Source organism: Phaseolus vulgaris, chromosome 1, assembly GCF_051622355.1.
Source record: "Phaseolus vulgaris cultivar YP4 chromosome 1, ASM5162235v1, whole genome shotgun sequence".
NCBI lineage: Eukaryota > Viridiplantae > Streptophyta > Magnoliopsida > Fabales > Fabaceae > Phaseolus > Phaseolus vulgaris.
This window is the reverse complement of record NC_143498.1, coordinates 2,000,972-2,019,919: the sequence shown is the minus strand read 5'-3', so window position 1 is coordinate 2,019,919 and position 18,948 is coordinate 2,000,972. Positions and strand designations below refer to the sequence as shown.

The following is an 18,948-nucleotide window of genomic DNA, read 5'->3' as shown; positions in this document are numbered from 1 at the left end:
TTTGTAAGGATGAAGCAGCTTCATGCTCAGCTACCTAAGCTAAGCTAGTTGTCATTTGCAGAAAGTGAGAGGCACTAACACCACAACACAACACAAAACAAAACATATTCACAATAACAGTTCAAAATCCATTGTTGTAGGGTTTTAATGTTGTGTGTTTTGTAAACGTAGAAACTATAGTAGAGTAGTTTTTTTTTTAAAAATTGTGCTGTTTTTCTTTAGAAACTTGTCTCTTGAATATAAGGAGATTTAGTTATGCTTTCTTGTTTAAGAGTTAAAGTATTTCTAAATTTTATTTTTCTGATAAAAAATAAAAATAACAGTTCAAAATGTGTGTTTATTAGAGAGAAAGGGAAGTAGCTAGAAGAGGAGGGATTAATTAATAGTAGCAGTAATTAACAGTGTGTGAGAGTTGTCCACGGTCTCAAAAATCAAATGAAAATTAAAATCCTCTTTCAAATGATTCACTAGCACGTGAACCACCCCAAAGTGTAATTAATTTAAGACCACTAATAATTGCATTCAATTATATAACATTATATAACTGGACTATGTAACAACAAAGGACAGTGTCTGCGTTGCACTGCCGTACGCTAATTCCTTTTCACATCAAATTTCAGTTTAAAATTAAACAATACATAAAACCTTATCATGTTCATCGTTATAAGATTCACTATTCATATTCAATGGCAGGGTTTTCGAACGTTGAAGAAGCTTAATTAGTGACAACACATCATTCCTTGGTGAAACATGCTAAACATGTAGAAGTTCGAACACACTTCTTCACGTTAACGTGTTTGTCTCGGACACACGTATCAAACATGTTAGCTCAAACACACTATTTGTGTCAAACACACGTATCAAACATGTTAATTCGAACACACTTCTTCACATTCACATGTTTGTATCGGACACACATATCAAATATGTTAGTTTGAACACACTTCTTCAAATTCACGTGTTTGTATCGGACACACTTATCATGTTAAAACACTAAGATGTGTACGACATTTAGTATTATATATGATTCCGAAAGCAAAGTTTGCATTATAAATTGAAATGTTATTAGGGGCCCGAGGAGAGAAATGATCTTTGTTTCACCAACTATTACTACTACCATTATTTGGCCGCCCCCTTTGTCCACTATGTCACATTCTCGCACTCTCAAGTAACTTTCTAGTGTTTCTTTCAACCATGATTGATTCATTTTTTTTTCCCTTTTTTCTTTTACTAACTTTTGGTTCTTTTGTTTTTGTTTCTTTCTTCTCTCTGCGGCATTAAAGACTCTTGAATCAATATAATTATGATTAGACCAATTAGTGGCCCAATTGAAAATGATGCTCTCAATCTTGATGGTGCATGAGTCTCAAACAGGTCAACAATACCTTTTTCGAAAGACCACATAATACTATGCAAAATCTACCCTCTAAACAAACTGCCTTAGCTCAACGCCTAGGCACCACTCACTTATCACACTTAATTAATCCCAATCACTCATACTAATATAATAAACTTATATCACATGACTCCCTCTAACTAATCTCTATTATTTCAATTGTTGGATTATAAAAACCAAACTATATAACTGTTGTTAAGTTTGCTGTGAGATAGTATAATTATAGTCAATTATCGTATTTGAAGTATTATTTGTTTTGGAGTTCAGAGTTTTGTTATAGTTTGTTCTGATTTTAAGTAAATTGAAAGGGTATTACCAAAGTCAATCATTGTATCTGAAATATTAATTATTTTGAAGCTCGAAACCCTATTACAATTTTTTTTTAAAAAATATATAAAATCATTAGCGGACAATCTCAACAATATCTTAAAATATGATTATTGAAGTCAATGATACAATAATGTCAAAAACTTGAGTTCATAACAATAATGTATACAATAATTATATATTAAAATTAAATTATTATGATCACTAATAGTAATTGATATATATATATTGTTCATTTTAAAATTTGAAACTTTGTCCTAAGAGAATATCATGAAAAAATTATGAACTTCAAAAGAAACAATATCTACCCTAAACCCTAAAATATAGTGACTGAAATAACATTTCTAACAATGCATAAATTATATTTTATATATAATACATTTATTATTTTATTCTATAAGTGAATATTAAATCTTTCAAAGTTGGTTTTATAAAAATAAAATAAATTAAAATGTTTTGTAATATAATATCATATCTAAGAAAAGGAGATTTGTTAGATATATCTAACTCCCCGAAGGAGAGACATTACAAGTAAGTAGAAAAAGCAGATAAGATGTTTAAAGAATTGAAAAGACGTTTTTTTAGGGTTTCAAAATAGAGAGTGAAACTTTCCTCCTTTTTGTGTGTTGCAAATTTCCTCTTCCCGATTTAGTCTATATCATGATTGAATTATAGACCATTTTCAAGGTCGGTTTGGGCTGGCCCAACAAGATAACTTAAGATAACTTATTTAAGTACCCATCATTCTTCATGTCTTTTGTTCTTCATCATTCAACTTGGTTTAATTTTTAATTCAAAAATATATATAAACCAAATGCAGTTATATTTAGTTATATTTTGTTTAATAGAAAACCAAACTAATTTATTTTAATTCTGTTTGAATCAATTTCTATTATGATACAATCACTACACTTTTTTTAAAAATGTTAAATATTTTATAAAAAAAAATATGAAATAAAATAATAAATTTATTCTATTTTTTATAATTATTTTGATATTCATGATTTTAATTTTCTCTCATATTCATAAATAAAATCCATAATCTAATAGTTACAATTATAATACAAATATATTATCATGTGTTTTTGAAAAATGTAAATATTACTTAAACCTTTAAAAATTACATTCATATATATATTAAGTCCATATATAAACTTAAAATTCACTTCTTAATGTGGTATCCGAATATATTATAACAAGAGTTTGTTGGGTCTACTGTGTCATCCGTTATCGGTCGTTATCAGACCACCATAAATACATAGTCACACACACAAGTTAGTAGTCTCGGCATAGTCTCGACGCAAAAAATATGTGTTGAAAATTTCACATTGACTAGATTTCATAGTATATAAATTAGTGTAAATATCACATTTTAAGTCGATTTTATAAGGTTGAATAAGATTTAAAATCTACTACTTAATACCAATTAAAGAAAAAAATTATAATTTTATTAGTGTTATTTCATTTTTTTTATTGGATGGTTTTATTTTTTTAAGAGGCATATATTTAACTTGTGAATTACTCATAAGGGATGACTATACCTAACAAGTCTAGTTACTCACCCTAGCTAGTTTCCTGTGTTTAGCATCTTAATTTTCATAAAGGGTTTTATTATCTCTTTCATTTGCTTATATGTCACTTTTTTCATTTATTTATTCTGAAAACTTTGTTGACAAAGAGTTGATAAAGCAATTGATCACATGGTCTATTAACGAAAAAATAAATAAAGCTCGAGTTTATATAGTGTTATATAATTGATCAAAAAATTTAAGGTAGTATTTTTCACTTTGTTATAGAATTTTTTACTTCAAGATATTACCGTTCGTCTATGTTATATAAAGTATAAAATATAAAATCTTTTAATATTTTTATTTTAATGATAGATTTAATCCTAATATTTTAAGTGAATTTTTTAGATGTTAAAATATTTATTTAATAGGAGAAAATTTTGAAATGTAATTTTTATTGTTATTTTAGAAATTTTGATTATTTTTTGTAGAAAAGCGTATTACCTATCGTGACTCTAATCAACATCTTATAAATAATAAGTAATAGATATTATTTTTAAGATCGACCATTAAATATGTTCTTAGTTAATTGTAATTATCACTTTAGTGTCTACATTGGAAAAAAATAATTATTTATTTAATAAATTAAAATTTTCATTAAATATTTTTTTTAAATATATAAGTTATATTGCAATTAAAATCTATATCAAATAAATATTTTTGAACATATGTATATATATACATATATTATATTTTAGATTACTGGTAAGTGATTTATATTTTAATTATTATTTGTCTACTTTAAATAATATTAAAATAAAAAATATTGAAATATGTAAACAGTTAAGTTCAATCGTTTAACTGATAATAAAAGTATTAGATGATATATCGTATGCGTGTTAGAAATAATGAATATAGAAGAAGAAAAAATGTGTTTTCCGAATCACTTTCTGATGTTTATTTAATTGCCTAGATAATATTAAAAATGCAAGAAACCATATAAGATGCATATTTAATTAGTAACATATTTGAATTTTTTAAATATAAAAATATATTTGAAGTAGGTTTTTTATATTCAGTTTCAATTTATTAACCAATTTAGTTGATATTAAAAATATAAGAAGATATATAAAGTGCATGTTAGGAAAATAAAATCTACTACCTTACAAAAAGAAAATATTTCAATGAAAGTGAATCTGCAGAAAATTGAAAAAAAAAGGAGGTTCGAGGAGACAAGTAGTTTTACAAGTGATATATATATATATATATATATATATATATATATATATAACATTATCCAATATAATTAATTAATTGAAAAATATAAGCAATTAAATTAAGTAAAATTTCATACAAGATTAAAAAAATCATAATGACCAGTTAAATACAAAATAATTTGATAAAATTTTAAATATAAGCTGGAGATATTTTAATTTTAAAAGGTTTAACAAACATTTTTTAATCATAATATTCATAAATAATATATTTTTATATTTTAGTCTTTAAAATTTATTTTTTTACTTTTAATGACATCATATATTGACGTGGCATTTTTTCTATGGCAGTATTGTTGATTGGTTCACAATTTTATTAACATATCATATAAAATTGTCATGTTATTAGAGTTAATGTAATGAAGATAATTAACAACTAAAAACAAACTCAATAAAAAGGTAAATCAAACAAAAGAGTAAGATAAAGACTAAAACCAAAACATCATACATAAACTAAGCTATTTTTAAAACGTTTACAACTTTAAATTTAAAAAACTAAAAACAAAATTATTCTTGAAAAGAGTTTTCCAAACTAATTTTTTGACATTGTTTTATTGACGGCTTTGATCTATTTGAAATGAAAAAGTAATAAATAATTTTGTGTTTATTTTTCATTAATATTAGTATTTTGAAGTAGTAACGTTATCCTTACGATTTGTAGTAATGTTATCCTTTTGACGAATCCAAACGCGTCGCATCGCATCGCAGAATCCCGTTTTCCTCTCTCTCGAGCCTTGCGCTTATTTTCTTCCATTCAAACTTCAAATTCTATGCGCCAACTTTATTACATCCATGCATCACTCATATTTTATCACATGTTTTGCTTTTTTTTTTTTTTATAAAAAAACTCATTTTAAAACGTGATCTGTTGGAGATTCCACATCGACTAGAGATTATGACATTTCATTCTATACAAGTGAGTGCAAACCTCATCTCATGAGTCGATTTTATGAGATTGAGTTAGACTTGAAGTTCACCTCGTAATATGGTATCAGAGTCATTTCGAGTCTTCCTAACAAGTATTTGTGAGGCTTATCAGGTCACCCGCTATCAGACCGTTATCGGACCACCTATAATATGTTATCCCACACACAAGCTGTCATTGGATACAAACCTCATCTCATAAATCAGTCCGCTTAGTAATATGATCAAAAATAATCAAATTTACATAAACGTATAAACTTATAAGTTAAGAAAAGTAATTTTGATTTAATATATGTAATGTTATATAGAAATTTGACGTTGGATGGTCCCCATGTTGGAATAGATATAGTTATAGTTATGTTATAGGGTTGGTCCAAAATGCAAATGACCTTGCATGTGACTCAAATGATGGTACATGAGAACATAGATTATAGCAAAATTATTGTCACACACTAATTTTTTAGAGTAAATGAATAAATAATAGGATAATATTATGATGTGATGTGATGTAATTAAAGGGGAAAAAAGTGAAAGAAAAATAAGAATATTATTGAAAGTGTACGAGCGTTGGCCTCTCAGCCGTTAACTTGTCATCATGTCTCAACCAAGGTAACACAAAACTTTACTCACAATGTCTTTTCTCACTTTTTCCTTTTCCTTTTTTATATTTTTCAGTTAAAAATTCACAAAATAAATCTTTTCTTGTGTCTTCTTTACCTTATGATTTACGACAGAAGAAGAAAGAAGAATAAAATCAAATATTTTTTTTTCTCCCTTTTGATTTATGTTTAGGTGCTCTGCACACAAGTTACGAATTGGTATATATATATATATATATATATATATATTTTATTATCTAGGAAATTCAAATGTCTCCTATATATTTAATTTAAGTGGCTTGAACCATTTCAAAAGAAAATTGAAGAGATTTTAAGCCCATAGCCACACATGGATTTGTTGCCAATTTATCATTAACATAATAACATGAGTGAAGCTTTCCATGAACTAAAAGAGTAAAAAAAACAAATAAAAAGAGAATTTTGATGTCTCACAATGAACTAGTTTAAATCTTTCAAAAGATCAAAACTAGTTGGATTTAAAAGTCAATGAAATAATCAAAACAAGTCAACCCAAAATACTATAATTTCTTTTTTGTGGTGAATACAAATGAGAATTGATTTAATTGGAATTTCGGAATTTAACCATTTTTATTTGTTGTCTTTAGGAAAGCAACATATTAGATAATGTTATTTTATTTGCTTTATTATCTTTATTTATTTTTTAGTTTAAATTCTAAATGTAGTTGTTTACACTACTCTTAGAAATTTCTTTATTTTTTTCCCACATGGGTTTGGTACAACATCCCTTGCTTTTTTTTTAATTTTATGTTATTTTTCATAAAAAAAAATGAAACAAGTGAAAAAAATTTATTAATTGGAAAGAAAATAAAAAAGAAAAACACTTTTTAGTTGAGGTTTATTCAAAACCAGATTAATTACTGAGTTTGGTAAGTGCCAAAAAAGTTTAGAGTTCTTGTAATTGGGCATGGTTGCAGAAAGCATGAGCATCTTCTGTAATTACTCACATTTGTCCAAAATTGAAGGTAACAAACACGTTTTGAATTTGTGGGTGATGGTCCTGCCATAACAAAGACCAATCTTTTGGACCTTACACACATATCAGAATTCACTAAATTTAGGGCCCAATCATGGGTGCTAACTATATTACAAAAAAAAATGTTCCTTAGTTAGTGATGTCCCAAGTTTATTTTCTGCATTACAAATTTAGCTTTGATACAAAAAAATTGCCCTCAATATATATCTCTACTTATCAAAATAATCTACACCTACAAATATAGCTTTAATCATTACCTTTATAAATTTGTCCTTAAATTTAAGGTTATCATTGCCTTAAACCATCCATAAGCCCTGATATAGCAAAGGAGATTTAAGTTGAAAGTTTATACAACAGTTATCATTTTTAACCAGTAATTATATCAAGACCCCACAAATGTAAGTATGAAACCCTAATCATAATGAGAAAACAGTGTAGGGTAGGGTGACCCTCCAATGATCTATCTATCTACTACATAAGGGTATGTATGGTGGGGAGAAGATTAGATATTTTCTTCACTGACCTTCATGCAAAAGCATGTCTTCCCATTCCTCCATCAAATGTATTATGAGAGTGTGCACTCAATGTTTTGAACCAATAAGTGCAAGGGCATAGTTAGAAAATAAAAATGTTTCGGTGATATATAAATCATAAACCCTAAACAATATAAATGCTGGTTTTTGTCATCAATTACTTCTACGTTTTAGTTTTTGCAGTTAAGTATATATGAAATAAAACTTCTTAGTAGTTAGTTATTCTTGTAGTTATAGTGAAACAAGGTTTTTGAGTAACGGTTCAAATGATGTTGGTTTTGAAATAAAGGGTATGTAGTTCTATTTTAGAATAAAGGGTACGTAGTTCTCTTTTAGAATAAAGGGTACATAGTTCTCTTGAGTTTTACAAATTTGGTTGAAAATCCTTTTCGTTGAACATTCTCTGTATCACCGTTGAAACACTCTTAAATGTTTTCTTTAATAAATAAAATAAAATAAGATACTTCAAGAATGTTCAAACCCTTATAAAAAGAATTCAGACCAACTTTCATAACACTTAACCAATTGAGATTCCAACAAACCTTACAACGTAACAACCAGAATAAAATAGACATAACTATATTTATTTATTTATTTTTTGGATAACAAAATCCATGACTTTGAAGCTTTTATAGAACAAATCACATAATTTTAATGGTTAAAATGTCATGTAATGAATAGGAGAAAATGTGAACCCATGAAATAAAGATTCTGGATGAACCCGAACAATCCAAGTTGGTTTGTAGCTAATATTCCAATATGCAAGAGATGAAATTTGAAAGGGAAAGAAAAGTAAACCCCACCATTGAAGAAGGAATATTGAACTACTTGACCTTGCTCATTAACTAGGTATACTTCTTATTCAACTTCTTATTTTCATTTCACCACCTATTGATTATTGGTATATACAATCATTAGTTGTTGCTATCACAAAAATTTAAGAGGGATCATTTTCCTTAGTCAACCCTTTTTGTTTGTGCCAACCACTCAATTATTGCTAGACAAATTTGTGCCTTAAAGGGTTCAATTTCGGTAATCAAGAACAAAATCAACGATTGAAAGGAGAAGAGAATGATGCAAAAATATGTTAAAAAAATTTGTTACTCTAAGTAAAAAGATTATATTATAATTAAAAGTAATGGTGGTGGGTTTTTATAGTTAGTTTTTATGGAAAGTCTAAAAAGAGGATTATTTGAGAAGGCCTGAAGAGAGACACAGACACTGGCAAAGGTGGGCAAGTTGGGGGATGCTTTGTCTGAAGATAATAACCCTTTTTGTATATGTCGTAAAGTGTAAGAAAAAACATTATCCATGGCATAGTATAGTGTCTGATGTTTGAATTTTAAGATTGAAGAATGTACATAAACGATAGTGATGGAAGAACCAGAACAATGGAATTGGTATAAACTAGGAAGAACCTATTCATTCAACATTGCAACCACTGAAGAAGCTTGCTAGTCTAGTCCATTTCATCAAAGAATATTGTTTGTTTTATTATTCCTAAGTTAATCATTTTCTCATATATGTAGGTATGTAAGTTTATTTTTATGTTAATTATTATGCAACTTAACATCCTAATTAGACGGATATTTCGGAGTTTTTACTATGAGGTTATTTTTTTTGTTTTTTTACTAAAATAGGATTTGTTTAAGAAAAAAATACAAATTTAGGCAAATCGTATCAATTCGGCACGACTTCATATGCACAAATCGTCCCAATTATATATATATATATATATAAAATTATGATAAAACTAGTGAACAAAGGTGAAGTAATCTAAAAATACATAATTAAAATAAATATGTACAATGAATCTAATTAAATAAAATAAAAACTAAAAATAAAACATACAAAAAGTACAATCATCATATAGTATAACTATAAATATTTGTACATATGTATCATGTTAACCAATTAAATAATAACTATATCTTGTGTCATTCTCACTCAAGTCAATTGAGGATTTAGTTCGTAATCAATTATAACACTTTTATAATCACCACCACTTGCCTATATTTGCAAAGTTACTTATCATGTAATTCTTCTTTTCACATCACAAATATTTAAACTTACAAAATCAACTTTATAATTTAAATTAATTAATAATTAAAATTTTAACAATTAACTAAATACCAATTTAAAAATTATTTTATAATTTTATTAATAATGAAAACTATTTTATATACCAATATTTTTTTTTAATTTCTAAAATAATATTTACTTAATATAATAATTAATTATTTTTTATTTAATGATTTTTTATTGTTATATTTTAATGTATATTTTTTATTAAATGATAATTTAATAGTAAAATATCATCTTATAATCATGTTTAATTTTTTATTTAGTTTATGTTACATGATAGTAAAATTATATTATAATCGTATTCAAATAATGGTTAAATATATTAAATAATAATTTGATATATAAAAAATAACATCTAATATAAGTAGTGTAGACTAAGCTACCTATAAAACTTTGTTAAAAATTGCTTTTAATAATAAAGTAGAGCAATAGAAGATTCTTTCAACTGCTTTGTTTATTATTAATAATTGCATATATAACACGTACGCATAATGTGGATCTTCAAACCTAACCCTAACTACGAAGGGATGAATTAAGACAAGGACGTGCCCTTAAGCCTCCGTCACTTCTATATAAACCATTCATTTACATGCTTTGGGGTATAAAGGAGAGAATATTCACAACACTTTTCTCTTTTTTTTCCTTTTTTTTTCTTTTTCTACACTCTTATTATGATTTTTTATATATATTTTAATGGGTTCTGTAAAAATATAAATTACAAAAATAATTGTTGCAATCATATCGGAATTGATAGAAATTGGTCCCAACAACAATAACGCTGAGTTTGGTTTAGAGTATTTATTTTGATAGAGCTAGGTTTACAAAATTTATTGGGTTGGTTTGGCAAAACTTAGAAAAAGAAAATTATGATATCAACATTCCTAATATTTGAACCATAGTGACACTACTTTTGTCTCAACATATTAATTACTTGATTTTTTCTTCCACAAAAGTTAAAAATTAATGTCTTAGTTTTTCAAATACAAGTAACATTTCCTACTAAAGGATCCCTTCATCTTCTTGAGAATCATGTAAAGATCCTAATATACTATTAATGATTATCACAATTTGATGATTATGATCATTTGATATGGTTTATGTTGTTTTAATTAACAAAAATTAACAATAAATAGAATATTTAAGGGATATTCTATTTTTTTATATAGAGAACTAAAAACAACACAAGACATATACATTTTAATAAATTTTTTAACATTTTTTTATCAGTAAGAAATAATAAATAAATATGAATTATTTAAGGGATGACCTAACTTTTATAAAAAAAAAATGACTTTACTTTTCATTTTATCTCAAACTTTCAATAAAAACTACCCACGAATCCATACTCCATAAACAATCAAAGAGGTTTACCCTAATCAAGGTATAACATTACATCAAAAACTTCTATCCTTACATCAATATGTCTATTCCTACTCTCACTACCCATAGTATTGCACACATACTTGTTTTTATAACCCTATTGATACAGACCCACCAACTCCTTCAACAATAGAAATTTTCAACCAGTTTACACAAAAGACAAAACCTATCTCGAAAGAGATAAAACAAAGGCAAAGCAAATACATATACCTATTACCATGTTAGACAATCTATCTAATCTTCCTTCCCTCCTTCTAGAGAACCCCTTGCACGAGAAAATAACAAAGAGCCATAGCGGATCTTTAGGGGATTGTGTGTTTGCGCAAAACCAACTACAAGCTTGATGACTCCAACTATTCCATAACATAAACCTCCTTACTAGGTCGAATAGTTTGTCTAAAGGAAATTCCGCCTTCTCCAAATTTGAGAAGTTTAAGCTGAATATTCTTTGTTTAAGTCACTCATGGCTCAACCTAAGTATTCTTTGATCAAGTCACTTCTACCTAAATCTGAATATTATTTATCTTTAGTCACTCCTAACTTAACTGAGTATTCTTGACAATAATCACTCTTAGCTCAACTGAATATTTTTTGCTTAAATCTCTCCTAATTAAATCTAAATTGTGTCTAGCTATAACTAAGTACTCTTTCATATTGGAGTTACTCCTAACTAACCTTCTCATCGCTCTTACTATAACTAAGTACTCTTTCATATTGGAGTTACTCCTAACTAACCTTCTCATCGCTCTTAGCTGACTATGAGTATTACTCTTAGCTGACTATGAGTATTACTAGCTAAACAACCATCTTAATTGAACTAAACAACCATCTTAATTGAAATAATTGAAATAAGAAGGTTTACTTATTTATTAAGACTAAAAACCTGTTGACAAAAAAAAGTCATAATTCTTGTAGAATAGAGTTAAAGGGTCGCAAATGACAGCACATAAGAGAATAGTTCCAAGTTGAAGCTCGACATTATTGATAATCATAGACATTTTTGGGAAAGTCAAGGTGAACAGCTTGATAACATGAAAACAAAACGATCACTGAAATTCTACATTAATATAAAGCTAACCCACGTTCAGAAGGAAACATATCAAATGGGATTATGACAGCAAACCCAAATAATTATCATAGTGTACCTACCATTCACTGTGCTCATATTATTAAAAAGTTTAAGATCAAATTAAATAATACTAGTGCTAATTTGATTTGCCTCACGGATTTAGGAAAGTGAGGTGAAATTTTTATTTGAAACGTGACACTCATTGATTGGAGAGACAAGGATCGAGGATAAAAATTCCAATCTTAGACTGTTTAGGTGTCTAAAAATCAACAACACTCAAATCTTAAAAAACCATGATGTTATTTCCAACAAAAGTAGTGTTTTCTTTCTCTTTTGAGAAAAAAAATCATAAGCATGAAGAAGAAAGAAAAAGAAGATCTTGGACGGTGAGTGAATGAGTCCGAGAATCATATACAACTCTTCTTCAAGATAAATTTAAAAATAAATATATATAATAAAATATATTTTTAAAATGTTAAAGATTTGTATCGACTAGAAATTAGAGTTTTTCATGGTATATAAATGGGTGCAAACCTCACCTCATGAACCAGTTTTATGGGGTTGAGTTAAGCTTAAAGTTCACTTCGTAATATAGAATCAGAGTCATTTTCAAGTCTATTTTATCGATTGTTTGATGGGCTTATCAGATCACCCACTGTCATACCGTTATCGAATTATCCATAATATCGATGAGGGGTATTTGAGAATTATAAGATAATTGTAGAAAAATTGTGAGTTGTACATGTTTTGACCATTTTGACCATATTTATGCATCTCAATCACTTGGCACTTTTCATAACCATTACACAACTAAACCCCACGCTTCCTTTATTCTCCTTCTTCTCAAAACTTCACTTCCTTCTCACACAAAACCTTCAACTTCAAACCATGAAGATCCAATGCGACGTCTGTAACAAACACGATGCATCGGTCTTTTGCACCGCCGATGAAGCCGCCCTCTGTGACGGCTGCGACCACCGCATCCACCACGCCAACAAACTAGCCTCCAAACACCAACGATTCTCTCTTCTTCGGCCTAAACAACACCCTCTCTGCGATATTTGTCAGGTTAATTAGTAACTGATAGAAAAAACAAACTTTTTTCAGATATTTGAATTTGTTTTGAATCTGCTGAAGATGGATTCTTTTTTGTGTTGTAGGAGAGAAGAGCCTTCACGTTCTGTCAGCAAGACAGGGCGATTCTGTGCAGGGAGTGTGACGTGTCGATTCACTCTGCCAACGAACTCACCCTTAAGCATGATAGGTTCCTTCTCACTGGTCTCAAACTTTCTGCTTCTTCTTCATCACAAGAAACTACCTCCACTTCAAACTCAGCCCCTGATTCTCTTCTTCAAGTTTCGCATCAAAAAACAACACCTTTATCTTCTTCCACCCTGAGCAAGATTGGTGTTGAAGCAGCGCCTTCCACAAGTGCTAGCAGCATATCAGAGTATTTGATAGAGACTCTTCCTGGGTGGCAGGTTGAAGACTTTCTCGATTCATATTCTGTCCCCTTTGGTTTCTCCAAGGTTTGCACTTTCTTCTTTCAATCAATCATTGAAATCAATTGATTCTTCCATTCTTTCACATTGAAAACATAAAGATGGTAGATTTTCTATGGATCATCTGGGTAATTATCTAAATTCATAGTTGATCTTTGATGTGATATTGCATATGTTATCGGATGAAAAATTTCGATTCTGAAAGCATATCTAAAACTGTTATGCAGAATGAAACTAAGTAAACAGCAGTAAAAGCCCTTATGAAACTGCATGAAAAAATTTGTTTTTTTTGTGTTGTTTGTTGTTGGATCTGAGATTTGATGAGCTGCAGAGTGATGAAGTGTTGCCACGGTTTGATGGTGAGACGGAGGCTCATCTGGGGTCCTTCTCAACAGAGAACATGGGGATATGGGTTCCTCAAGCGCCACCACCTCTTCTGAGTTATTCACAGATGGATAAAGGAATTGGTCAAAGCGAGAGCAACATGAAAGGTAGCAGATCGAGGTTGAAGGATGATAATTTCACTGTGCCACAGATTAGTCCTCAGTCCAATTCCAAGAGAGGAAGGTTTCTATGGTAGAAACAAACAAGCCTCAGTTTCTTTTCATTTGTCCCTTCCTCTCTCTTTTTTTGTTACCTCTGTCGATGTTTTTAATGTAGTCCTGTTTTGTTTGACCTTTTTTTGTTGTCTCCTCCTCCTTCATCTTTCCCTGTTGGGCTTTGTTTTGATAAATTTGTGTACCTTTCTGCTACTGACTGTAAATATAAACTTTTCCAAATGAATGTTACTTTTGACACATGTTTAGAACAGAAAAAAAGTGTGTTATGCAGAGTATAAAAGACATCACTATCATACATTTCAAGACAATAGGTAAAAAAAGCTAATAAATTTGTTTTACCTACTACTGTATAATTAAATGACAATATACCAAATATTTGGAGAATCATAAATAGCCACTGAAGATATTTATAAGACAGTGGTAACTATCTTTGGAAAGTTGGTGGACATATTAGTTATTTGAGGGTTTTGTTGTTTGAAATGAGTGGCAATGAACAAGAGTGTCTTTTGAGTAGGGAAATTATGTTTTGAGCTATATAACACAGATATCAGTGTTGAAGATGATTGAAGGGATGAATTTGATGATGATGGTGATGGGTTTGGTGAAAAGGGTTTGAATGGAGGCACTTAACATATGAAATTTCAGTAGAGCAAGGTTGGAGATCCAAGTTGACTAGAGATTAGAGCCTTTCATTATATATAAGTGGGTACAAACCTCAACCTTATGAGTCAGTTTTATGGAGTTGAGTTAGGTTTAAAGTCCACTGTAACATCTCCAACCACCTTTCTTCTCACTTTCTATTCTCATTTTTTATTTTTACAAACCCAAAGTCAATGGAATTCAACTATTCATCTATAAATTATATATTTTTCTCTATTATAACATAAAATTTTAATTTTTTTTAATTTAAATTTTAAATCAGAGGTACTTGGAATAAAGAAATTATTAAAATGAATTCTTATCATAATTTTTTCATACTGAAAATTTATTTGTGATAAAAAGAATATGACAAAATCACATTTTAATAATTTTTTTATTATACAAACATGTATAAAGTGTAGAGTTTGGACTAAATAAAAAAATTAATTTCGTATAAAAATAATTGGAAAAAAATAATTTTATGTGAAAATAGAGGAACAAACTTATTAAAAAAAATCAGATTAGTTCTGTTTGATTATCAAATTATTAAAAACATAAACAGATCTGAGCATCTTAATTTATAATATTTTTATCAATCTTTAAATCTAACTTTCATGCTTTAGTTCAATCTATTTATTTTCTCTATTTTCTGTTTGAAATTTCACAGATAGTTCTTTTTATACTATTTTAATAATAAATCTTATTACCCGATCCAAACTGTTTGATCAAAGTTAGAATAATTCTCTTTGGATTAAAACATAGTTCTATCCATATAGAGAAAAAAATAAAGCAGAATAAGAAAAAAAAAGTATTATTTTTATAAATAATGAACATATATAATACAATCAATTAAGATGTGACTCTCATCTAATTAGAGATCATTGTATATTAAATGCTTAAATAGTTTCAATATTCAAAGGCTGTGTAGGGTTTATTTTTGTGATAATAAATAAAAAAAGTGTTATGAGTTATATTTTTTTTCTAAAAATATTTGAGAAGATTAAAATCCCTGCAAGTGGACACAGTGTGAGTTATTGTATCTGCTGTGCTCCTACCATCAGGACAATCATTACTCTATGCTCAGTGCCCAAACCAAATTTATCAACTTTTATTAATTCACAACTTCTCTTTTAATTAATATTAATTAGTAGTGCTCAAACAATATATGTTCTAGATTTTTAAACTTCAATAATACTCACTTTCTTATAAGTTATCAAACACATCACATAAAATAACAATTTATTTAATAAACTGTATAAGGGTAAAATCCATAATAACAAACATTGTTGATTGACAAGAATGGAAAATGCAACAAACAATGAAATGTGAGTAGTACAAACCACACTCCCTTACAAATGCAATGCATATACTTCTAATCTTCATCAACATCATTCAACAAATTACAAATGAGGAATTAGCTTTCAAGAGGAACTAACTATGGGGTAATCTTAGATCATGTGCTCCAAAATAATCTCTACCTCACATATACTCAAATTTTATCATTGAATATATATGTAATGTGGGAGAGATACAACATCTACAAAATTGTTATATATATATAGAAGTGATATATTGACAACTCACAACAATTTATAATTCAATTTTTCTGTTTAAAACTTTCACTAATTTATGAAATGACGAAAATAAACTTTCTTCGTATTATCAATCAGAAATTGTATATTGAAGCAGGTTGTCAAAATATCATTATTGAAATATTGTAGATTGGAGCAGATTGTAAAAGTATCGTATATGTACATGTATCAAGGTCGACGACAATGAGACTTGCACATATGAAGGCAATCATAAAAACAAGGTCCACCACAATGAAGAGGACAATCCAACCTCATGCCATGGCATCTTGTTCTTGCCATGCATTGTGCAAACTCCCCTATTCTATACTCTTCCTTGTTGGATGTGTGATGGTGTCTATGTTTCCCTTTACCATGTCTTGCTTCCCCTCCACAACCCCATTTCCACCATCCACCTCCTCCACCACCCCACCCCCATCCACTCCCTCCTCCTCCTCCACCACCACCACCTCCCCCACCACCCCATCCCCATCTAAACCCTCCACCACCACCACCTCCACCTCCTCCTCCTCCTCCACCTCCACCCCCACCTTTATAATACCAACTATCCTTGCTTGTGTTGAACAAAACTTCATTCGAGGAAGCGTTGTGTTTTCCTTTTAGTTCATGGTTCTCACCTTGATGTGAGAGAGTTGCTAAAGTGGCATTGCCTTGCGTATGATGAGAAGTGCCATTTTTTACCTCTTCACCTCTATGACCAACCATTGTCACCACAAAGAGTAAGAGAACCCCAAAACTTCTCAAGTTTGTTGCCATCTTTTCTTTTGACACGATGTAGAGAAAGAAAAGGGAACGTTATATGAATTTGTAGTAGTTGTCACCATTCAATATATGTTGTGCCATCAAAAGTTCCCCACTCCCCCACTTGCAACTATAAAAAAAAACATATTTTAATATTTTTCATATTATTTAATTATAAATTTATCTTTTATTATATATATTTATATATAAATCAGTTATAACAAGAATAAATTGTATCCAACTCTCGAGTTCTAAAATCATTATTTTCCTTCGAAAACACTTTAGGTAGTAAAAATTGAGATGACTTAGGCTTCACTTTGTCCCCACTGCTAAATATGGTAGCATTGAGTTGTTCAAAAACTTGGTCTCTTTGCTTGGGCTTGTTTCTCTAATCATATTCTGCCACCTTTGCCCCATTCTCCAATGGAGTAGACATATTTCGAATTCCCTCAAAAGTTGCACTGCAAAATGCTTAACATATCTTTGTTAACAGCTTTAAGAAGGCACTTTTGAAAGTTTGGTCAAATGTATAATAACAAAAACTTCACAGTAATAATTGTAGCCGTTTAGATTTTCTAAAACTAGTGCAATTATTATCAGGAAAAAGAATACCTGACAGAGAAGGGGCATGCAGAACTAGATTGTTCGTTTCGTTAGCATAATTCTGCAGTAATACTGTGAAAACGATCTTTCTGGTTTAATAAAAAGGGAAGTTCAAAATTAAAATAAAGTGGCACCTTTAGCATACTGTTGTTACTTTTCCTTTTTACAAATTGTGCCCTTTGATGGTAAAGTTTCCTTCCAATGATCAAAATTATACTGCAAGAATTTATCGGTTACTCCAAAAGACTTCAATAGAGAATGTTCCAAAATCATTATTCAGTTCATTCAACCAAATAATTTAATGGGATATGTGTGATGATAAAGAAGTAATGGAACCAAAAACATAAATTGATTCTCAGTCTTGCCAATCTGAACCATATAAATTAAAAAAATATTAATTTCACTATTACAAATTAAGACACCAATTTATAATTATAATTTAATTAATATAATTTCAATATTATGAGTTTTATTATAAATTGAAAGATACCAATTTATAATTATAATTTAATTAATACAATTTTAATATCATTATGAATTTTACTAATATGTTTGAATGTGATTCTGTCTTGTCTTGGTTAGTGATGCAGACGGCTAGGATTAAGAGATAATATCCTTACATCTATTTTACTTTTAGAATTTTTTATGTTTTTTATGAATATGTATAAACTACCTAAGTATCGTTTTTGTTAATATATGAATTTTGTTTTAATCTTTTCATATTTTATGTATTTTTTAATAATATTTTTTTATGTAATCACAATTTGGTGTAACCTAAATGAGATGTCAAGTTGTCTAATAATGTTTAAGATATGAAACTTTTTATATAATTGTCCATGCATTAAGGAATATAATTTGGCAAATAGAAGAATCGAGAGGCATGCATAATGTGCAAAAAGCATTTGGATAACAATGGAGCAAACAATGGACCCTCTCATCAGCATATCATGCACCATTAACATACGTCCTACTGCTATTGCTTATGCTTTAAGTCTACGACTCCGAGAACGTATATTAAAAGATATTGTGCATATACCATACTTCAACATTATTACAAAATACATGCTTCATGCCTCCCACCATCCACGTGATATGTATTATTATATCAAGCCAACCAACTACATCATCAATTCTTTTTGCTACAAAGAACTATATCACTCACACTCCTTATAATCTGCCGTTAAAAAGAGCGATTAAGAAGATA

General features: G+C 28.9%; 2 protein-coding genes across 2 annotated transcripts; one reads left to right on the top strand and one right to left on the bottom strand.

Moving 5' to 3' along the window:
* The first annotated feature begins 12,911 nt into the window (after positions 1-12,911).
* Positions 12,912-14,287, top strand: LOC137816358 (B-box zinc finger protein 21). The gene is made up of 3 exons (XM_068619461.2): positions 12,912-13,178; positions 13,271-13,639; positions 13,944-14,287. The coding sequence occupies exons 1-3, from the start codon at positions 12,999-13,001 to the stop codon at positions 14,190-14,192; spliced, it is 798 nt and encodes a 265-aa protein (XP_068475562.1). The 5' UTR covers positions 12,912-12,998; the 3' UTR covers positions 14,193-14,287.
* Positions 14,288-16,078: 1,791 nt separating this feature from the next.
* LOC137815400 (uncharacterized) lies at positions 16,079-17,193 on the bottom strand. The gene has a single exon (XM_068618541.2). The coding sequence runs from the start codon at positions 17,154-17,156 to the stop codon at positions 16,572-16,574; it is 585 nt and encodes a 194-aa protein (XP_068474642.2). The 5' UTR covers positions 17,157-17,193; the 3' UTR covers positions 16,079-16,571.
* Positions 17,194-18,948: the final 1,755 nt, after the last annotated feature.